General features: G+C 48.3%; 1 protein-coding gene across 3 annotated transcripts in view; it reads right to left on the minus strand.

Annotated features, from left to right (window-relative positions):
* LOC122542695 (TNF receptor-associated factor 3-like) overlaps positions 1-23,274 on the minus strand; it is a 70,680-nt gene that overhangs the window by 14,189 nt on the left and 33,217 nt on the right. For 2 of the 3 annotated variants that reach the window (XM_087983902.1, XM_087983901.1), the window contains 5 exons: positions 19,248-19,406; positions 18,132-18,209; positions 9,825-9,899; positions 8,041-8,133; positions 3,972-4,112 (listed from right to left, as the gene is read on the minus strand). In XM_087983902.1, coding sequence (XP_087840028.1) covers positions 3,972-4,112; positions 8,041-8,133; positions 9,825-9,899; positions 18,132-18,209; positions 19,248-19,406 — 546 coding nt within the window. The remainder of the gene's footprint in view (positions 1-3,971; positions 4,113-8,040; positions 8,134-9,824; positions 9,900-18,131; positions 18,210-19,247; positions 19,407-23,274) is intronic. The other variant, XM_087983903.1, reaches the window with a different exon arrangement.

A 23,274-nucleotide genomic window follows, 5' to 3' on the forward strand; every position in this document is an offset into this window, starting at 1 on the left:
TGTGTGTGTGCCCGTGTGTCTGTGTGTGTGTGTGTGTGTGTGTATGTCTGTGTGAGTGAGTGTGTGTGGGTGTGTGAGTGTGTGTGTGCATGTGTGTGTGTCTGTGTGTGTGTCTGTGTGAGTGTGTGTGTGTGTGTGAGTGTGTGTGTGTGTGTGAGTTTGTGTATGTGAGTTTGTGTCTCTATGTGTGTGTCAGTGTGTGTGTCTGTGAGTGTGTGTGTGTGTGAGTGTGTGAGTGTGTGAGTGTGTGAGTGTGTGAGTGTGTGAGTGTGTGTGTGTGTGTGTCTGTGTGTGCGTGTGTGCCTGTGTCTGTGTGTGTGTCTGTGTCTGTGTGTGTGCCCGTGTGTCTGTGTGTGTGTGTGTGTGTGTATGTCTGTGTGAGTGAGTGTGTGTGGGTGTGTGAGTGTGTGTGTGCATGTGTGTGTGTGTCTGTGTGAGTGTGTGTGTGTGTCTGTGTGAGTGTGTGTGTGTGAGTGTGTGTGAGTGTGTGTGTGTGAGTGTGTGTGTCTATGTGAGTGTGTGTGGGTGTCTGTGTGAGTGCGTGTGTGCGAGTGTGTGTGTCTGTGTGTGAGTGTGTGTGTGAGTGTGTGTCTCTGTGTCTGTGTGTGGGTCTGTGTGTGTGTGTGTGAGTGTGTGTGTGTCTGTGTGAGTGTGTGTGAGTGTGGGTGTGTGTCTGTGTATTTGTGTCTGTGTGTGTGTGAGTTTGTGTATGTGTGTTTATGTGTGTGAGTGTGTGTCTGTGTGAGTGTGTGTGTGTCTGTGTTTGTGTCTGTGTGAGTGTGTGTCTGTGTGAGTGTGTGTGTCTGTGTGAGTGTGTGTGTGTGTGTGTGTGTCTGTGTGTGTGAGTGTGCGTGTGGGTGTCTGTGTGAGTGTGTGTGTGTCTGTGTGAGTGTGTCTGTGTGTGTGAGTGTGCATGTGGGTGTCTGTGTGAGTGTGTGTGAGTGTCTGTGTGTGTGTCTGTGTGAGCGAGTCTGTGTCTGTGTGTCTGTGTGTGTGTGGGTGTCTGTGTGAGTGTGTGTGAGTGTCTGTGGAGAGTGTCTGTGTGAGTGTGTCTGTGTGTGTCTGTGTGTGTATACTTGTCCTGTGAGTGTGTATTGTGAAAATACAATACTTACAGCTCAGAGAAAGACCATTTGGCCCATTGTGTCTGTGCATGTTGTCTGGATGAACAATGCTCCCTCGTGCCAGCCCACCCTATTATGTGCACCCCCTGCCTTTTCTGATGATTATCCAATATTTGCCTGAACAACATTCTCCGATAGTGCATTCCTGACCGGCACCACCGCGACATGAAAACGGTTCTCCTTGTGTACAGTTCTGGTCCCTACACTGTACAGGGATGTGGAGGCTTTAGAGAGGGAGCAGAAAAGCTTTACCAGGATGTTGCCTGGTTTGGAAAGTATTAGTTTCTTGTTCGGAAGGTATTTGTTTTCACTTGGAGGCTCAGGGGGATCTTGATCGAAGTTTACAAAGGTCTGAGGGTCATTGATAGCGTCATAGATTGGGGCATGAAACGGGGCATAGATAGGATGGATACTTTGAGTCTTTTTCCCAGGGTAGAAACGTCAATGACTGGGGGACATGGGATTAAGGTAAATTGAGGTAAGTTTAAAGGAGATGTGAGAGGCAGGTGTTTTACACAGAGGGTGGTAAGTGCCTAGAATGAGCTGCCAGAGGAGATAGATACAATACCAACGTTTAAGAGACACCTTGACAGACACAGGAACAGGCAGGGAACAGAGAGATACAGACCGCGTCGAGGCAAAAGGTTTTGTGTCAGCACAGGCTTGGTGGGCCGAAGGGCCTGCTCATTTCTTTGTATCTTCCTTGTTTCTTTCACCTCAAATCAAGAATCAGTTCTTGATCCTTTCGCTGGTGGGGACAGCTTCTCCCTATCAGTTCCCCCAAGAATCGATCAAATCTGCTCTCGATCTTCTCTTCTTCCATAATCAATCCCTGATTTTCCAATCTATTCTGTTAACCAATCCCTGGAATCATTCTTCCGAGTCCCGTCTCTGCTGCCTCCAATGTATTCACATCTTCCTGAAGAACAGGACACCACTGTCCAGCTGAGGATGAACTAATGTTCTATACAAATTCACCAGAACCTCTTAGATCTTGCCCTCCGTGCCCCGTTAATAAAAGCCCTAGGATTGGAGATGCTCAATTTTTAAACTGTGCTCTCAACCTGTATCCCACTTTGCAGATCCCCTCTGCTCCCCTTTGCAGAACAGTAACGCTCTGTTTTAGATAATTTCCCAAATGACCTGTTCAGAATATTATGGCACCCTTCTGGAGCAAGTGGGGATCTATATCCAGAGGTAAGGACATTACCACGGTACCATTAGAGCTCCCTTTCCTTTAAAATGCCTTTCCCTCACCCACACTTGGCTGCAGTAAATTTCATCTGGGCCTTCCCACCAATCTGCATCCTTAAAACTCTGCTCCTCACATAGTCATAGAGTCATCGAGATGTACAGCACGGAAACAGACCCTTCGGTCCAACTCGTCCATGCTGACCAGATATCCTAACTTTATCTAGTGCCATTTGCCAGCACCCGGCCCATATCCCTCCAAACCCTTCCTATTCATATACCCATCCAGATGCCTTTTAAATGTTGTAATTGTACCAGCCTCCACCACATCCTCTGGCAGCTCATTCCATACATGTACCACCCTCTGTGTGAAAAAAGTTGCCCCTTAGGTCCCTTTTATATCTTTCCCCTCTCACCCTAAACCTATGCCCTCTAGTTCTGGACTCCCCCACCCCATGTCTATTTACCCTATCCATGCCCCTCATGATTTTATAAACCTCTATAAGGTCACCCCTCAGCCTCTGACACTCCAGGGAAAACAGCCCCAGCCTGTTCAGCCTCTCAAACCCTCCAACTCCAACAAACATCCTCATAAATCCTTTCCTTTCATGTTATCTTTAATGATTGAAATTAATCTGTTGACGGTACAAAACATAAACCTTGATAAAAAGAGACCAGAGTCGATCATGACCGAGACACAAGTTGGCACATCTGCTCCCTTGCACCTGAATTAAACAAAGGCTTGATTAATCGCCTCTTTTGAGTCATGCTTGGGTTTTGAAATTGCGCGTCAAACTCTAGACTATTAATCTATCGTAACAATCCCTGAGGAATACCACAGCCGTCCTTCCTACAGCCTGGAAGACAACAACTCACTGCGGGAAGTGAACAAACATGGGAAATCTGAAACTGCTGGAGAAACCCAGCAGGGTCTAGGAGAGAAAGCAAAACTGAACAAGGGTGGGCACAGGGCACTGGAAACATTAACTCTTACTGAGGCAATTTTAATAGTGTTTCTATTAAAATTCACTCATGGAACATAGGCATTGATGGGCTGGTTCCAGTATTAATGACCTGTTCCCAGTTGCCCTTCAGAGGGTGGTGATGAGCTACCTTCTGAAACCACTGCTGCCCACCTACTTTTGTATGAACTGTTACAACTTTGTGTCTCACTTAGCCGACAGTTAAAAGTCAACTGTGGGCCTGGAGTCGCGTGTAGGCCAAACCGGGTAAGGACGGCAGATTTCCCTCCCTCAAGGGACATTAGTGAACCAGATGGGATTTTCCAACAAGGCTTTCACGATCTTTAGACTCTTAATTCCAGGTTTATATTGGATTCAAATTCCACCATCTGCCGTGGCAGGATTTGAACCCAGGTCCCCAGAACATTACTTGGGTCGCTGGCTTAACAGTCCAGCAATAATTGCGTTCAGCCATTGACTGCCCCCCTCACTGTTACATGGAAACAAGGCTTGGTAGAGTCAGCCTGATGAAGCTGATTCACAATTGGCTCAGGCATCCTGTGGAAGTAACTTGTGATTGGTCAATCTTGGTAAACAGCCATTGAAGGGAGCCTGTTATTGGTTGGCTTTGTGTTGCGCCGTCGATCCCAATGTGTGTTTTTTTTTTCTCTCCCTCCCTGGTTATAGAACTGACCTGTGACTGGTTCAATTTGATCTCACTTCTGTTCACCGATTGGTTCGTCAAAGACATTTCCTTCTCCATTTTCGGAATCTGACCGGCCAGCTTTTGTAAGACACTGTGTTTCTCTATGATCTCGCTCTCGAGTTCGGAGACCTGTGGATGAAACGGAACACTCTTTCAGAAGTTCCAATCCCCCGAGGATTCTTTGGCCTCTCTACAAGGTTAACCCGTGCCTCCTGATTGCTGCATTGACCTATAGCCTCTTACTCTGCCTCACTGCTCAGTTTTACCTGCTCGTTGTGAGTCCAGAGCAATGGACAGTGATGGTACAGGTTCCAAGTTTCTTCCCCATCCCATGGTTAACCAGGAAACTCTCCCTATCTTACAGCCCACCATTCATAGTTGTTGATAGGACTTACAACTTGATACGTGGCTTCATGTCTTCCATGGATACCAGCATGGGAACCCGAACCAGGAGACAGGGACACTACCCACTGCGCCACTTATCCAGACTGGGACCCTTAGATGAATTGGAGGGGAATTCAGTGACAACACCAGATTGAGCTCAGCTTTTCCGGCTCAGAGTAAGAAAGGCCAACTAGTTCAGAACTTGAGCCATAGGAGACTTGAATTGGGCGTGTAAAACTGGTGATTCCTTCTGAATACCCCGTATTGAGCCTTCACTATCCCAGCCTCAGAACCCTGCCTGAGCTTTGAGTCGCCATTTTAAATGAGAGACACTGGGGAGGGGGCTGAGAACATTCACAAAATAAATACCAGTAACGTGATGCTCCTCACTGGCTAGGATTCCATTATCTTGGAAAATGAATTCCGGGAGAGAACTATTGCGGATCATAGAAGTTCTATAGTGTGGAAGCAGGCCATTCGGCCCATTGAGGCCACACTGACCCTCTGAAGAGCGTATCGCACAAATCCACTCCATCCCTGTCACCCTACACTTCTCATGGCCTAACCTGCACATCCCTGGGCACTATGGGACAACTTAGCACGGCCAATCCACCCTAACCTGCACATCCCTGGGCATTATGGGACAACTTAGCACGGCCTATCCACCCTAACCTGCACATCCCTGGGCACTATGGGACAATTCAGCATGGCCAATCCACCCTAACCTGCACATCCCTGGGCACTATGGGGTAATTTAGCACGGCCAATCCACCCTAACCTGCACATCCCTGGACACTATGGGACAATTCAGCATGACCAAGTGGCTCAGTGGTTAGCACTGTTGCCTCAGCGCCAGAGACCCAGGTTCACTTCCCACCTCAGGCAACTCCCCGTGTCTGCGTGGGTTTCCTCCCACAGTCCAAAGATGTGCAGGTCAGTTGAATTGGCCGTGCTAAATTCCCCGTAGTGTTAAGTGCGTTAGTCAGGGGTAAATGTAGGGGAATGGGTCTGGGTGGGTTGCTTTTCGGAGGGTCGGTGTGGACTTGTTGGGCTGAAGGGCCTGTTTCCACACTGTAGGGAATCTAATCTAATAAAAAAGAAATCCACCCTAGCCTGCACGCCTTTGGACTGGGGGAGGAAACCAGAGCACCTGGAGAAAGCCCACACAGACAGACAGTTGCCTGTGAGTGGAATGGAACCCTAGTCCCTGGTCTCTGGGTGCAGCAGTGCTAACTACTGCGTTACCTGTGCTGAAACCAAGGTGAAATCCCTTCAAGGATTTTAAGGATGTGAAATGCTCCAGTTGAGTTGTTTCCCACTGTGGGAGGGGGTGTGCGTAACTGGAAGCTGTCAATATAGGTTAATTCCCAAGAAAATCCCATCAGGAGTTCAACATGAACGTCTTTGCCCAGAGAGTGGGGAGAATATGGAGCTCAGTTCCACAGGGAGGTGAAAGGTTTGGGTGTGTTGGAGGACGGATAATCAGGTGAGGGAGAGGGGGTCAGAGAGTGACGATGGACATTGAGATGAGGAGGAGGCGCGAGTGAAGCTTGAAGATCAGCACGGCCTGGTTTGGGCCGAATGGCCTCCATTTCTATCATACATTGTCCTAGCAGACCCTCTGTCTGCTTGTCAATCTATCCCCGTTTCCTGCATCCTAACGCCGCTTTCAAATTGCTCCGAGATTCAGGCATTAGGGAAAGGCAGAGTCTGGGAGAGAAGAGGATTCAGGAACAGGCAGGGGAGAGGGTAGGAAGGAGAGAGTTTTGAAAGGGGTTGAGAGCCAGAGGAAGTTATCAGTGAAACTGCTGATGGCACCGGGAGACAGAGAGCACACCGCATTTATCAATATGCAAATATCTCAAATTCTTGGTAAGAAACAGCGAGGGCAAAGAGGTTACGAGCCAATGAGAGTCTGTCAGATACACATCTCACTGACCCAGTTCCCAGCCAAGGCATGTGAACATTGCAGAACCAAACACCCCCTGACCCCATTTACCCCTCAGCTCGCCCTTCATTCATCACCCCCGCACTCACTACGCCATCCCTCAACTACCCACTCCCTCACCACACCCTCCCTCACTAAATTGGCCAAAGTGCCCATGCATGTGCAGATGAGGGTGGATTGGCCGTGCTAAATTGTCCCATAGTGCCCAGGGATGTGCAGGTTAGGGTGGATTGGCCATGCTAAATTGTCCCACAGTGCTCAGGGATGTGCAAGATATGGTGGATTGGCCGTGCTAAATTGTCCCATAGTGCCCAGGCATGTGCAGGTTAGGGGGGGATTGGCCGTGCTAAATTGCCCCATAGTGTTCAGGGATGTGCAGGTTAGGGTGGATTGGCCGTGCTAAATTGTCCCATAGTGCCCAGGGATGTGCACGTTGGGTGGGTTTGCTATGCTAAATTGTCCCACAGTGTCCAGGGATGTGCAGGTCAGGGTGGATTGGCCATTCTAACTTGTCCCACAGTGCCCAGGGATTTGCAAGTTAGGGTGGATTGGCCGTGCTAAATTGTTCCGTAGTGCCCAGGGATGTGCAGGTTAGGGTGGATTGGCCATGCTAAATTGCCCCATAGTGTTCAGGGATGTGCAGGTTAGGGTGGATTGGCCGTGCTAAATTGTCCCATAGTGCCCAGGGATGTGCACGTTGGGTGGGTTTGCTATGCTAAATTGTCCCACAGTGTCCAGGGATGTGCAGGTCAGGGTGGATTGGCCATTCTAACTTGTCCCACAGTGCCCAGGGATTTGCAAGTTAGGGTGGATTGGCCGTGCTAAATTGTTCCGTAGTGCCCAGGGATGTGCAGGTTAGGGTGGATTGGCTGTGCTAAATTGTCCCATAGTGCCCTGGGATGTGCAGGTTAGGGTGGATTGGTCGTGCTAAATTGTCCCATAATGCCCTGGGATGTGCAGTTTAGGGTGGATTGGCCGTGCTAAATTGTCCCATAGTGCCCTGGGATGTGCAGGTTAGTGTGGATTGGCCGTGCTAAATTGTCCCATAGTGCCCAGGGATGTGCAGGTTAGGGTGGATTGGCCGTGCTAAATTGTCCCATAGTGCCCTGGGATGTGCAGGTTAGTGTGGATTGGTCGTGCTAAATTGTCCCATAGTGCCCAGGGATGTGCAGGTGAGGGTGGATTGGTCGTGCTAAATTGTCCCATAGTGCCCTGGGATGTGCAGGTTAGTGTGGATTGGCCGTGCTAACTTGTCCCATAGTGCCCTGGGATGTGCAGGTTAGTGTGGATTGGCCATGCTAAATTGTCCCATAGTGCCCTGGGATGTGCAGGTTAGTGTGGATTGGCCATGCTAAATTGTCCCATAGTGCCCTGGGATGTGCAGGTGAGGGTGGATTGGTCGTGCTAAATTGCCCCATAGTGCCCTGGGATGTGCAAGTGGAGCTCCAGGCTTTGGGTGGGACGATCTTCGGAGGGTTGGTGTGGACTCGATGGAACAACTGGCCTCTTTCTGCACTGTAGGGATTGTCACGTCTAGGGGCAACCAGGGAGTTTGCTGTCTGGCCTAAGACATTGGGGTGACCTTGTGTGTGTATAAGCCTTACGCTTGAGGTCACATGACAACGGCAGACCGAGAAGAACATGGTACACGATTGCATTTCAATCCGGACAGCGTAGGAGTGCGTGTGAATCAAGAATGATGCTGCCCGGCCTGTTATCCTTTACCTTCTCCTCCAGGGCCTTGTTTCTTAGCAGCACCAGCAGCAAATGCTGCTCCACCGACTGTGTTTCGTGTTCTTTGGTCCTTTGACTTGTTCCCTGTTTGTTTCACGAAAGAAGAACGCATTTTAATGTCATCACGGATGAGCAAACCTTGCTCTGTCTATGGTTTGTCCCAGGATTCGGGGCCCGGGGTCTAACATCACAGCAGCAGCTGCGGGCCACTCAGCCCGTCATGACTGCTCTTGCCGTCAACATAACTCCACTCTATTTCCCCATACTCTCCCCTCCATCGATTTCTGGCTTAATATTATTCAATGTGTCGAACACGTCGGGTTTTCAGGGGTAGAGAGGTCCAAAGATCCACAGGCCTCCAAGGTGAAGACATTTCCCCTCATCTTGGTCCAAAATGGCCAACCCTCACCCTGAGACTGCGACAACCCTCCCCACCCACTTTATTCTAGACCCTCTATCCAGGGTTAACAGCCAATGAGAATCTACCCTGTTGAGACCTCATGGAATTCTGTACATTTCAAGATCAGCCCCAATTCGGTTTAAACTCCAAGGAATATGGTCGTTTCACTCAATGTTGACTCCCACCTGAACCTTACTCTCCGTGAGTGATATACTGCTCTCTTGAATATGAGCCATTGACAATGACTACTTCAGTGAACATCATTCCTCAAATTTATTATTCTTTGGGTGATCGTTTACTCCTAACTTCCCAGTTTTCCTCTTTGGGAGAATTTATATGTCTTATCATGACCAAGGAGCAGGGAGGGAGGAGTTGGGCTTGATCAGCATCGTCAGTGCTTTCTAGGCCATCAACATCTTCAGCTAGGCCCCTTTACATTTGCAAACAGAACCAGCCCCGTTTCTTCACTTTCCGGGAAACCTCTGAAGAGTTATCGAGAGCTAGGCAGCGTGGACACAGGCCGTTGGGCCCAACGGGTCAGCGCTGGGGTTTATACCCAGCATGAGACTCCTTCCATTCCAGCCACATCGTTTCAGCATCTCTGCCTGTCCCCCTTTTCTCTCCTGTATCCATCTCCTTTCCTTTCTGCAGATATCGGCCTAAACCTCACAGTCTAAGGAGACAGGGTAGGCCTGAGATGAGGCCTTCACCCAGAGAGTGGGGGAGGGAGCCTGTGGAATTCTCTACCACAGAAAGTGGTTGAAGCCAAAACATTGGATGTTTTCCAGAAGGATTTGGATGTAGCAGTTGGGGCAAAAGGAATCAAACGATGTGGGGGAGCAATGGGAAGGGGTTATTGAGTTGGATGATCAACCCATGGTCATATCTGTGGTAGTGATCCTGAAAACCCTCTGCGTGAAGCAATTTTATCTTATTTTCAGACTGGATTTAAGACTAACTCTCTTGCGCTTGTGGCCCCTAAATTTGGACTCTTTCACAAGTGAACGCATTCTCTCCATGTTGACTCTAGTTCAATCCATTCGCAAAATGGGGGTGGTGGGGGGGAGCCCTATGGATTCTGGAATATTGGTGCTGAGATTTGGAAGGGATTAGGTGTTCTACATTTACTTAGGTAGTTCGGACGTCTTTTTAGCTGTCTATTCAACGTTCTATGAAAGATGTACACTTTTAGATGCAGAGCAAGGTTCACACAGTCTCATTTCTCTTCTATCCATTACGCAATTGTTTACATCACCACTGACGGGATTTGTTATGTACATACTTGAGCACTAACCCTTTACGCTACCTGCACTTCCACCACCTCAGTCTGCAATCCCGCTGGTTTGACATGCTGTCTCTCGGAAATGGCACTCACCTTAAACGTACACCCGTAGCTGCTAAATTTGCAACACCCCTCAGCCTTGAGATACTCTGACATGGGACCTTTGAGCTGGAAACGAGAGAAGAAATAATTAGCTCTCTGTAACTTAACCCGACTTAAAGTCACAAAGTCATAGAGATGTACAGCACAGAAACAGACCCTTCGGTCCAACCCGTCCATGCCGACCACCTATCCCAACCCAATCTAGTCCCACTTGCCAACATTTGGCCCATATCCCTCCAAACCCTTCCTATTCATATACCCATCCAGATGTCTTTTAAATGTTGCAATTGTACCAGCCTCCACCACTTCCTCTGGCAGTTCATTCCATACACGTACCACCCTCTGCGTGAAAACGTTGCCCTTCAGGTCTCTTTTACATCTTTCCCCTCTCACCCTAAACCTATGCCCTCTAGTTCTGGACTCCCCAACCCCAGGGAAAAGACTTTGCCTATTTACCCTATCCATGCCCCTCATGATTTTATAAACCTCTATAAGGTCACCCCTCAACCTTTGATGCTCCAGGGAAAACAGCCCCAGCCTGTCCAGCCTCTCCCTGTAGCTCAAATCCTCCAACCCTGGCAACATCCTTGTAAATCTTTCCTGAATCCTTTCAGGTTTCACAACATCTTTCCAATAGGAAGGAGACCAGAATTGCACGCAATATTCCAACAGTGGGCCTGACCAATGTCCTGTACAGACTTGGAGAGACACCAGTCTTGGCATCACTGCTGAAGAGAGAGGCATGTTATTGATGTTTCTCACATTACACTCATCAGGACCAATACAAGAATGCCAAACTTTGAGCAGAGGCAACAGATTATTCTGCAGGAAAGGAAGTGTGCTGATTGGTTGGTGAGGTGCTTGCTAGAATTGACACCCATTGCTCTCAAACAAAAGGAAGAGGTTCCAGTCTTGTATCATGTTCCCATGATGTGGAGGTGCCAGTGTTGGACTGGGGTGGACAAAGTCAGAGGTCACATGACACCAGGTTATAATCCAACAGATTTATTTGAAATCACAAGCTTTCGGAGCGCCGCTCTTTCATCAGGTGAAGTCATTGTGATTTCAAATAAACCTATTGTTCTATAACCTGGTGTTGTGTGACTTTTGATCTTGTTCCCTGGAGCTTGGGGAGTCTATAGGATGGCACGGTGGCTCTGTGGTTAGCACTGCTGCCTCACAGCACCAGTAACTCGGGTTTGATTCCAGCCTCGGGCGTCTGTCTGTGTGGAGTTTGCACATTCTCCCTGTGTCTGTGTGGGTTTCCTCCCACAATCCAAAGATGTGCAGGTTAGGGTGAATTGGCCATGCTAAATTTCTGTAGTGTTCAGGGATGTGCAGGCTAGGCGGATTGGTCATGGGAAATGCAGGGTTATGGGGATAGGGTGGGATGCTCTTTGGAGGGTCAGTATGGACTTGATGGGCCAAATGGCCTGCTCCTAGACTGTAGGGATTCTATAGATCCCCATTGCTTTCCCAATGGCAATGTCTTTCTCAATCAGCATCTTTTTCCCTGTCTTGTAAGTCGTTGGAATCGCTGGAAATTTGGCATTCTTGTGTGTGTGTCCTGATAGTGTCCAAGGTCAGAAGCCTTGGCAATTTGTCCCTCTTTGCAGATATCTTCAAAACAAAATGGGGCATCCAGAACAAGGGAAGACTAAACGTACAAAAGACAGACTTGGATTTATTTTCACAACCAGACGGCATCCCAACCTATTTAACAGCTCATGGAGTCGTTTTTATGAGCAGCCAATAGATTATCTCACACGTGGAAGAGTTTGCTGAGAGTAAATTGGTTGCTTTTTCTCCCCTTTACGTTACAACCGTGACACCATTTCAAAGCCATTCTTAGGTCTGTCAGACAGAAAGACGTTTGGAAACGCACGGTGGGAAACACAGCAGCCAATCTGGACACGGCAAGCTCCCACACAAACTGCAACGTGAGAATGACTCAGCTAATCTGTTTTTGCAAAGTCGATTGAGCGACATGTATCAGGACCCGATTCTTCTGTTCCTCGTGTTATCCCTGCAGTGTGGAAGCAGTTTACACCGACCCTGTGAAGACCCTCTCCCCCCATCTCTGTCACCCTGCGTTCCCCACGGCCAATCCACCCAAACGTACACATCCCTGGGCACTGTGGGAAATTTAGCATGGCCAATCCACCTAACCTGTGCATCCCCTGACACTACGGGCAATTTCCCATGGCCAATCCACCTAACCTGCACCTCTTTGGACTGTGGGAGGGAACTGGAACACCCGGAGGGAACTCACACACAGAACAGTGGCCTGAGGGTAGAATCGAACCCAGGCCCCTAGCACCATGAAGCAGCAGTGCTAACCACTGAGCCACCTTGCCATGGATTCTCGTATCTCTTACGTTTCACCTTAGAGAAGGACGGACAGTTTAATGATGCATCTGAGTGCCCCCCCATAGGCACTGCGCTGAAATGGCAGCTTTAGTTGTACTCAAGACTGGGAGTGACACTCAGACTCAGAACGAGATCCAAGAGCACGGTAAACCTTGAGCCTCGGCTGCCTATCTGACAGGAACTAAACCTCAGGACTCAGGCCTGATGTTAGGACTCACAAAAAAAAAGGGGGTCATTGACAATGTGGAAAACCTTCCAGAGAAATAAATGTGAGGTTGACGGGAAATTTCAACGCAATGTCCTGGTGGCTCTTTCAGGGTGAGGTCATTCAAAGAAGCTAACGCTGTCGGGGGCAAAAACCAGGCAAGATTTTAGCCAAAGGGCAGAACAGGGAACAAAGGGGCTGAACAGCCTCCTCCTGTTGCTCACGGCAAGGCGAAAGACAGAAGCACAAAGAGAGCGCGGCCTAGTCTCAGAGGATTGTGAAGGATGTTCTTTCATTCAACTCGAAGGGGAATTCCCGACAGAATGTCAACACTGTAACGTCTATTACACAGGAGGTTGAAATTGAAACTGAGAAATGAGAAAAGAGCTGTAAGAGTTTCCACAGATGTGCAGTTTTAAATTCCGCTGGGCCTTCAGCTTTGAATCAAAACCTGTGCTGAAAGAAAATGGCTTCCATTAATGGCCCTGCTACCGGGGCCCAGAAAGAGGCCGAAGTTTGTGTCTCCAAATGTCTTTCTGCCTGACACCACAGCGCCTGACAAGCAAGAAATAATTCTGAACTGCTGTCACGGTTGTAATGTAAAGAGACAGAGAAAGAAAAACAGCCAACTTGCACATTTGGAGAGACAAACTTTGGCCTCTTTCTGGTCTCTGGTAGCAGGGTCAATATTTTCTTTCAGCACAGGTTTTGATTCAAAGCCAAAAACCGAGCGGAATTAAAACTGCACATGTGGATTTATCTCAGTAATCTAGTCATAGTGTCATAGAGATATACATCACAGAAACAGACCCTTCGGTCCAACTCATCCATGCCAACCAGATATCCTAAGCTAATCTAGTTCCATTTGGCCCATATCCCTCTAATCCCTTCCTATTCATATACCCACTCAGATGCCTTTTAAACACTGTCATTGTACCAGCCTCCACCACTTCCTCTGGCAGCTCATTCCATACACGTAACACCCTCTGTGTGAACAAGTTGCACCTTAGGTCCCTTTTAAATCTTTCCCCTCTCACCCTGAACCTATTCCCTCTAGTTCTGGATTCCCACACCCCAGGGAAAATACCTTGTCTATTTACCCTATCCATGTCCCTCATGATTTTATAAACCTCTATAAGGTCACCCCTCAGCCTCCAATGCTCCAGGGAAAACAGCCCCAGCCTGTTCAGCCTCTCCCTGTAGCTCAAACCCTCCAACCCCAGCAACATCCTTGTAAATCTTACCTGAACTCTTTCAAGTTTCACAACATCCTTCCTTTGCAGGGAGACCAGAACTGTCCACAATATTCCAACAGTAGCCTGACCAATGTCCTCTACAGCTACAACATGACCTCCCAACTCCTGTACTCAATACTCTAACCAATAAAGGAAAGCATACCAAACGCCTTCTTCACTATCCTATCCACCTGCGACTCCACTTTCAAGGAGCTATGAACCTGCACTCCAAGGTCTCTTTGTTCAGCAACACTCCCCAGGACCTTACCATTAAGTGTATACGTCCTGCTCTGATTTGCTTTCCCAAAATGCAGCACCTCACAGTTATCGAAATTAAACTCCATCTGCCACTCTGGCCACCTTGTCAAGTGTACCTTTTTTAAAAGTCACTCATAGGAAGTGGCTGTCGCTGTCCGGCCCAGGATTTATCACCCCATCCCTAATTGCCTCCTTGAGAAGGTGGGGGTGACCCACCATCTTGAACCGCTGCAGTCAGTGTGCTGTGGGTTGACCCACAATGCCCTGAGGGAGAGAATTTCAGGATTTTGACAGGAAGGGTGAATCATTGACAGGATACCAAATTGGCTGGTGTGTGTGAATGGGGAGCTCACGGGGTCACTCAGCACAAAACAGACCCTTCTACCCATCAAGTCTGTGCCAGCCCGTCCACAGGAGTCCCACTAGGCCCGCAGCCTTGAAAGTTATGACATTTCAAATGTTGCTTTTTCTGTAAGAATGCACTCCCTTTTATTTTGCCCCTCCTATACAAGTGCTTCTTTTCCCACATGCCTCCCTCCCGGGGTGTTGGGGTGGGGGGGAGGTGTGGCAGAGAAGGTGTTATTTTTTTCCCAGTTTTTTTTTGAAGAGAGGCTTTAAGACAGCTGTCTACTTGTAAAGTCAGAAGGTGAAGCCTTGGGGTTTGTTTTAAAGTTGGAATAATAGAAGCAGACTGGCTGGGCGTGGTCGAGCTCCCACAGGAACGGGGCCATTAGTTTTAGCTTTCGCTAGTGATCTTGAACATAGAACATAGAACATTGCTGGGACAGTGTCACACGCCCCCAGGACTAGGCCGGGAGTCTCCGGCTCCGTATCCTGTGCTCAACCTGCAAGCATGGAACTCCAGCCCGCAACGTTCTGATACCCGGGGGGGTGGGGGTGTATGATGGTGGTGGTGGGGAGAGTGGAAATGATGCCAGTTACATGACAACTGACAACTTGCCCGGGTGCTCCGATACCTGGTACAGGGCTCACAGTCGCAAAAACAGAACAGAGGGGGAGGATGTTAACTCTAGCAATCCATCTGTTCGTAGAGGAACAGCACAGAAAAAGGCCGTTCGGCCCATTCAGTCTGTGCCGGTGAAAAGCGACCACCACCTGTGGCGGCATGGTAGCACAGTGGTTAGCACTGCTGCCTCACAGCACCAGGAACCCAGGTTCAATCCCACCCTCGGGCGACTGTCTGTGTGGAGTTTGCACATTCTCTCTGTGTCTGCGTGGGGTTGCTCCAGTTTCCTCTCACTGTCCAAAGGGGTGCTAGTTGGGGTGGATTGGCCATGCTAAATTGCCCGTAGTGAGCAGGTTAGGTGTGTTAGCCATGGGAAATATAGGGTAGGGGAGCTGGGATGCTCTTCAGAGGGTTGCAATTATGTCCCCCACTCTCTTCCAAGGGAAATAACCCTAAACTCTTGTCATGACTAAAACTCTCTAGCGCAGATGACCCCCTGCTAAATCTCTCTCTGCACCCTTGCCAGTGCTGTCGCATCCCTTCTATAACTGCACACAATACTCTCGCTGTGGGAGAACCAATGTTTTATACAGGGCAAAGTGTGGACTGCAGATGCTGGAGATTAGAGTCAAGATTAGAGTAGTGCTGGAAAAGCACAGCAGGTCAGACAGCATCTGAAGAGCAGGAAAATCGATGTTTCGGGCAAAAGCCCTTCATCAGGAATTCCTGTTGAAGGGCTCCTGCCTGTAATGTTGATTTTCCTGCTCCTTGGATGCTGCCTGACCTGCTGTGCTTTTCCAGCACCACTCTAACCTTGACTCAATGTTTTATACAGTTCTAGCTTCATCTCCCTAATCTGCACCTCTGCTAATGAAGACAAGTATCACATCTGCCTACTTAACCATTTGATCTACCTGCCCTGCTGTTGAGGAATTTAAACATTTCAGTGATTTACTCCTCTCCCCTCAGCCTTCTCAGATACAAACATCTATGTCTCACCAACACAGCAAGTGCCATTTACTGCAACAAAGCCATGGCTTGAAGAGGTTATTTTGTCCCAGTTTTTTTTTTAAGAGAGGCTTTAAGACGTCTACTTAGAAAGTCAGCAGGTAAAGCCTTAGGGTTTGTTTTAAAGTTGAAACAATAGAAGCAGGCTGGCCGGGCGTGGTCAAGCTCCCACAGAAACAGGACCATTAGTTTTAGCTTTCACCAGGGATCTTCAAGAGGTGGAAACTATTTTTGTCCCTCTCCTGGTTACAGCTAAAAGCAGGGCATTCTCCTCCTGGGCTGCTGGAGTCGCATGTGAGACAATCTGTGTCTGAAGTTGCCTTTTTTTTTAGATTCCCTCTGAAGAGTAACCCACTCAGACCCATTTCCCTCTGACTAATGCACCTAACACTATGGACAATTTAGCGTGGCCAATTCACCCTGACCTACACATCTTTGGACTGTGGGAGGAAACCGGAGCACCCGGAGGAAACCCACACAGACACAGAGAGAATGTGCAAACTCCACACAGTCAGTCGCCCGAGGGTGGAATCAAACCTGGGACCCTGGTGCTGTGAGGTTGCAGTGGTAACCACTGAGCCACCGTGCCAAGGGATGTTACAGTATTGGAACAGTTAGTTAGTATAAGCTACCACATCTATTGTATAAAATCCCTACAGTGTGGAAACAGGCCCTTTGGCCCAACACGTCCAAACCCACAGTTCGAAGAGTAACCCACCCAAACCCGTTCCCCATTACTCTGAATAATGCACCTAATCTACACGTCCCTGAACACTATAGGGCAATTTAGCACAACCAATCCAACCTAACCTGAACATCTTTGGACTGTGGGAGGAAACCGGAGCACCCGGAGGAAACCCACGCAGACACGGGGAGAATGTGCAAACTCCACACAGACAGTCGCCCGACGCTGGAATCGAACCCACGCCCCTGCTGTGGGAGGCAGCAGTGCTAACCACTGAGCCACTGTGCCGCCCCATCATTCTGTTAAGTTTTCCAATAGAATTAGGTTATTTCAATTCCTTCTTTCTTGGTTGTATGTTAATTATAGTGGATGAATAAAGTGCATTTTGCTTTAAAGTTCGACCAATCGAATTGGATATGGAATGCAACACTTGCCTTTAAGGTAAGAAAAGGGTAGGGTCGAGACTACATTCCGAATGGTGCTGAGGGGGTGGGTGAGTATTTAGGAGGAGTTCCTGATGAAGGGCTTTTGCCCGAAACATCGGTTTCGCTGCTCCTCGGGTGCTGCCTGAACTGCTGTGCTCTTCCAGCACCACTAATCCAGAATCTGGTTTCCAGCGTCTGTAGTCATTATTTTTACCTTTAGAAGGAGTTGCCCACCTATGAGTGAATCTTCAGCAGTGAACACCCCACTGAATGGACAACCATGTGGTCCCACCCAAGTTCAACGTTTCATCGCGCAGAGCCCTCAGTGCAGCGGAACATAGCACAGTGCTTTCGAAAATCACAGGGGTTAGCAGTAACTGGTCTGTTTGAATAGCTAGGCCTCAGCAATACATGGACAGAGATAGTGAGGAGGATGGGTTGAGGGAGGCTGTGCCAGAGACCTATCAAAGGAAGACTTGATCCTCCATCCTCAGCCAAGGCTGTTCCTCAGGGGGAAGGGGTGACTTGCTCTGATGGAGTTTGAGGTGGCGATCAATCCCCAAGACTCAATTTCCAACCTCCGTCACCTGGGGGGAGGGGCGCGAATGGATGGGGTTGTTTCGGAGGTTGGTGTGTCAGATAACTCACCCTCGCCTCGGCATCTTCCTGGCACTGACTCTTGAGGCACAGGATCCCGAATTAACCTCCAGTTTGGGTCACTCACAAGCCAAACTACCCCAGCTTTTCAAATTCATTCACTGAACAAGGGCGTCCCTGGCTAGGCCCAGCATTTATTACCCATCCCTAATTGCCCCAGAGGGCAGTTAAGAGTCAACCCCATCGCTGTAGGTCTGGAGCCATGTGTAGGCCCAGGCCAGGCAAGGATGGTAAAGTCCTTTAGGGAAGGAATCTGCCATCCTTACCTGGTCAGGCCAACATGTGACTCCAGAACCACAGCGATGGGGTGACTCTTAACTGCCCTCTGGGACAATTAGGGATGGGCAATAAATGTTGGCCTAGCCAGGGACACCCTCATTTCGTGAGTGAATTTTCTTAAAAAACACTTACCTATTGCTTTCTGTAGCTTTGCATTTCTGTCTGAAAACCCCCCGAGGTAGCTCTGTAAACTGAGAGGGCTCTCTTACCTCAGTCCTGTGACCACGCGCCCCACAGGGTTTTGGAGAAGCGACCAGAGAAGATAGGCACTCACTCTCTTCATGTGCCTAAAGGGGTAAAATTGAATGCCATCAGCTCATAAAAAGGTTCAACGCTTTGTTAAACAAAACTCCAGTTAGGTCGACAATCTACAGAGAGACTAGGCAAAAGTGAGGACTGCAGATGCTGGAGAATTGAGTCAAGATTAGAGTGATGCTGGAAAAGCACAGCATGAAGGCTTCCTGCCCGAAACGTCGATTCTCCTGCTCCTCGGATGCTGCCTGACCTGCTGTGCTTTTCCAGCACCATACTAATCTTGAACGTACAGGGTGACCCATCCGTAATATATCTTGTCCTGTCCCACTCCTCCCATTGTGGAGTCATGGTGATGAAATGGCCCACCAATGGAAATATGGGTGGCACGGTGGCTCAGTGGTTAGCACTGCTGCCTCCCAGCGCCAGGGACCCGGGTTCGATTCCAGCCTCGGGCGACTGTCTGTGTGGAGTTTGCACATTCTCCCCGTGTCTGCGTGGGTTTCTTGCGGGTGCTCCAGCTTCCTCCCACAATCCAAAGGTGCATTGGCCATGTTATAGTGTCCAGGGACGTGTAGATTGAGTGCATTAGTTAGGGGTAAATGTAGAGTAATAGGGTAGGGGAATGGATCTGGGTGGAATACTCTTCGGAGGGTAGGTGTGGACTTGTTGGGCCAAAGGGCCTGTTTTCACACTGTAGGGATCCTATGATAAAAGGTAGGCCATTCAGCTTCTTCAAGCCTGCTCCATCATTCAGCAGAATCCACTCCCTCACCCTGCCATATCATTTGATCCCTTCAGTAGAAGGCCCGTGGTGGGGGAGAGGGAATTTTGAAGGTGATGCCAATCAAACAGGCTGCTTTGTCCTGGATATGGAGGTAAGGGGTTGGTAGAGCAGTGGGATTAGAATATTGAGCTCTATGATTAGCCATTGAGTGGCGGAGCAGGCTGGAGGGGCTGAATTGCCTACTCCTGCTTCTATCCTTTATGTTTATGTTTCCATGACTCTGGTGTACCGTCTCAAATGGCCCAAGCGAGCCCCTCAGTTGTATTGAACTCGCAAAGCTCTGTACCTTTAGTTCGGCTACTGTCATCTCCTTCTGACAGTGTCTACACTGCACTGCTTTATGTTTGCACTTGAACATTAGGTGATCACTCAGCTCTTGTCGTTGCACCATCTCAGGACAACGTGAGCACTGGATTGTCTGAAAGGGACAGCTGTTCAAATGAGCCTGGGAGGGAAGAGAGCCAAAGAGAAAAAGACGTGTTAACTGACTGGGGTAGGCTTTTCAGTCCCTGGAGACTGTTAACGCCATTCAATGACAGCTGTGGCCTAACTTCAACAGACTGCCTTATCCTTTTTGCTAAGCAAAAATAAAATGATCTCACATTTAAAATTAACAACTGATCCAGCATCCATGGCTGTTTGGTCATAGAGTCATAGAGATGTACAGCACGGAAACAGACCTCGGCCCAACCCATCCATGCCGACCAGATATCCCAAACTAATCTAGTTCCACCTGCCAGCAACCGGCCCATATCCCTCCAAACCCTTCCTATTCATATACCCATCCAAATGCCTCTTAAATGTTGCAATTGTACCAGCCTCCACCACTTCCTCTGGCAGCTCATTCCATACACGTACCACCCTCTGTGTGAAAAAGTTGCCCCTTAGGTCTCTTTTATATCTTTCCCCTCTCACCCTAAACCTATGCCCTCTAGTTCTGGATTCCCCCACCCCAGGGAAAAGACTTTGTCTATTCACCTTATCCATGCCCCTCATGATTTTATAAGACTCTGTAAGGTCACCCCTCAGCTTCAAACCCTCCAGGGAAAACATTCCTTGTGGAAGAGAGTTCCAAACCTTTCCCACCCTTTGTGTGTAGAAAAGGTTCCTAACATTTCTCCTGAACAGTCTGGCCCTAATTCTCGGACTCTGCCCCAAGTTCTAGAATCCCCAGCCAGCGGAAATAGTTTATCTTTATCTTTCCTATCTTTTCCTGTTGATAATCTTGAAGACTTCAAGCAAATCGCCTCTTAACCTGCTCAACTCAAGAGAAAACAGACCTCATTTGCATAATCTCTCCTCACAGCCCTGAAGGAGACAGTGAGGTCTGCAGATGCTGGAGGTCAGAGTCGAGAGTGTGTTGCTGGAAAAGCACAGCAGGTCAGGCAGCATCCGAGGAGCAGGAGAGTCGACGTTTCGGGCATAAACACTTCATCAGGATTCTCATGCCCGAAACGTCGATTCTCCTGCTCCTCGGATGCTGCCTGACCTGCTGTGCTTTTCCAGCAACACACTCTCGACTCATAACCCTGAAGCCCAGGTAGCATTTTTACACTCCCTCCAAGGCCACCATTTCCTTTGTAGAGGGCAGTGCCCAGATTTGCTCACATTACTCCACATGACGTCTAACCAGGGTTTTGTCCAGTTAATGTGTATCTTGCCTGTCTAAACCAAACTCAAACCCAGTCAAACTAAGCCCTGACTCAAATCCACACAAATCTTACACAAACCCCATCGGTTGTGGCATACATTATAAGGGAGGTTATCTTGGTGCTGTATAGAACTATGGTGAGGCCATATCTACAGTACTGTACGCAGTTCTGGTTACCACACAATGTGAAAGGTGAGATTGGTCTAGAGAGGGTTCAGAGTAGGGTGTTGAGTTGACGGCCTAGCGGTACTTTTAATCCAGAGACTATTAGACCAAAGACCCACATACCATCCTGGGGACTTGGGCTCAAATCCTGCCACAGCAGATGGTGGAATTTGAGTTAAATTTTAAAAAAAATTCTGGAATCAAGGGTCTAATGATTGTTGAGAAAACTTATCTGGTTCAATCGAGAAGGAAACTGCCATCCTTACCTGGTCTGGCCTACATGTGACTCCAGACCCACAGTGTTATGGTTGACTCTTACCAGCCCTCTGGGTAACGAGGGATGGTCAAGCCACACTCTCATCCATGAAAGAATGAAAACAACAACTTAATTTCGAGTCCAGTGACCCTTCTTCGGAAGAGTTCTGGACTTCAAACGTTGACTCTGTTTCTCTCCACACAGATGCTGCCAGACCTGCCTGAGTTTCTCCAGCAACTGTCGCAGTTCTCCTGCTCTTTGTTTTATTCACCAGGATGTCGCCTGGGATGGAGCGATGAAGAGAGGTAGGATGAACCTGGGATGTTTCCTACAGAGTAAAGTGGGGACGTGATAGGAGTGTGTAAGATTATGAGGGACGTGGACTGGATGGATAGGAAGCAGCTGATCCCCTCAGTTGAAGGGTCAATAACAAGGGGTGGGGCATCATTTTAGAGTGAAAAGCAGGAGGTTTAGAGAGGATTTGAGGAAAATTGTTTTCACTTGGAGGGTGGGGGATGGGATCTGGAATGTACTTCCTGAGAGGTGGACTGAAGTAGGAAATCTCACAACCTTCACAAATGCACATGAATGAGCACCTGAAATGTCTTATCATTCTAGGCTTTGGGCCTAGTGAGGGAGAGTGGGACTAATGCAGATAGGTCAGTGCAGACTCAGTGGGCTGAAGGGCCTCTTCTGGGCTGTCTGACCCTGTGATCCATTAATGTCACTTAAACTATTCACTGGACAAAGAAGGACATGTCAACCACTAATGAGCGACCCACCCAGAGATTGAAACCTCTCCTCATTGACTTAATTGGTAAATGTACTCCTTCAATAACCCCACAAGGGGTAGCGTCCAGTGTCTATCCTGAGTCAGAATAAGTTTCAATAAGATCACACTTCCGCACAAAACAGAATTCAAGAATCTGACCCAAACCCAACCCAATCTCAATTAAACCAAACTCAACCCAAGAAGCTCACTCAAATCCAACTCAATCTTACTTAAACCAAACACAATCCAAGAATCTGACCCAAACCCAACCCAATCTCAATTAAATCAAACACAACCCTAGAAACTCACTTAAACTCAACCTAATCTCAATTAAACCAAACTCAACACAAGACACTCACTCAAACCCAACCCGATCTCAATTGAGCCAAACACAACACAAGAAACTCACCCAAACTCAAGGCAATCTCGTCAGAAACTAAACAGTAATCATATAACCACTCTGTCAGCATGACTTCATTTGTAAACTTTCAGGATGATATCAACTCATGTGGATAAAAGCAAAGTACTGAGAGAAATCTGAAATAAAAACAGGAAGTACTGGAGAAACTCAGCAGGTCTGGTAGCATCTGTGGAGAGAGAGAGAAAGCCTCTAGGACTCAGTACAGAAGAACCTCGATTATCTGAGCGAGACCAGTGGGGAGTATTTTGTTCGGATAACTGATTGTTCAGATAACCGATTGTTTGGATAACAGACGATGTTTTTACAGGACCTTGAGATCCTGTTTGGATAATCTGAAACTCAGACAACTGACGTTCGGATAACTGAGGTTGTTCTGTATTGAGTTCCACAACGTCAGAGTATGACCTTTGACCTCCCTTTTTTGCCCATACCACTCCCCCCAACCCCCCCACCCCACCCCTTGCCCCCAACGACCCCCACGCTCTGGCTGTGTCTTGTTTGTGTTGTGTTGGGCGGACCCAGTCTCTTCCTTTCACTGATAACATTTACACCTTTCTTACATCTCTATCACACCCTTACCACTGTTACATCCGCCTTTATCATTAATCCTGGGCACCTTCACAACTGGTTCCCCTCTCCCTTTCCATTGACAGCATAAAAACCATCACTTTCAGGCCCCTTTCGGTTCCAAAGAAGAGTCATACCGCACTGAAACGTTGATTCTGTTTCTCGACCACCAGATCTGCTGACACTCCTCAACACTTTCTGGTTTGATTATAGCTCATAGAAACCCTTTTATGATTTGATGCGACCTATTGTTAACTTAACCTTGAGTGAGTCTGACATAATGCAGTAAAATCTGCTGACACATCTTTCCAAAGCTAATTTCTCAGCAAAGCTATAGCACCTAAGGGTGGGTGTGAAATACAGAGTCCAGCACACTCTGCAGAGTGTCTGTATCAGAAATGCCTGAGACATGGGAGTGTGTCAGTTGGGGTTTGTGAGACACTTAACAGTATTATGAATTGTACTCATGATGTGGAGATGC

Source organism: Chiloscyllium plagiosum, unplaced genomic scaffold (assembly GCF_037043375.1).
Source record: "Chiloscyllium plagiosum isolate Xiang-an unplaced genomic scaffold, Cpla_swu_hap1 HiC_scaffold_47, whole genome shotgun sequence".
NCBI lineage: Eukaryota > Metazoa > Chordata > Chondrichthyes > Orectolobiformes > Hemiscylliidae > Chiloscyllium > Chiloscyllium plagiosum.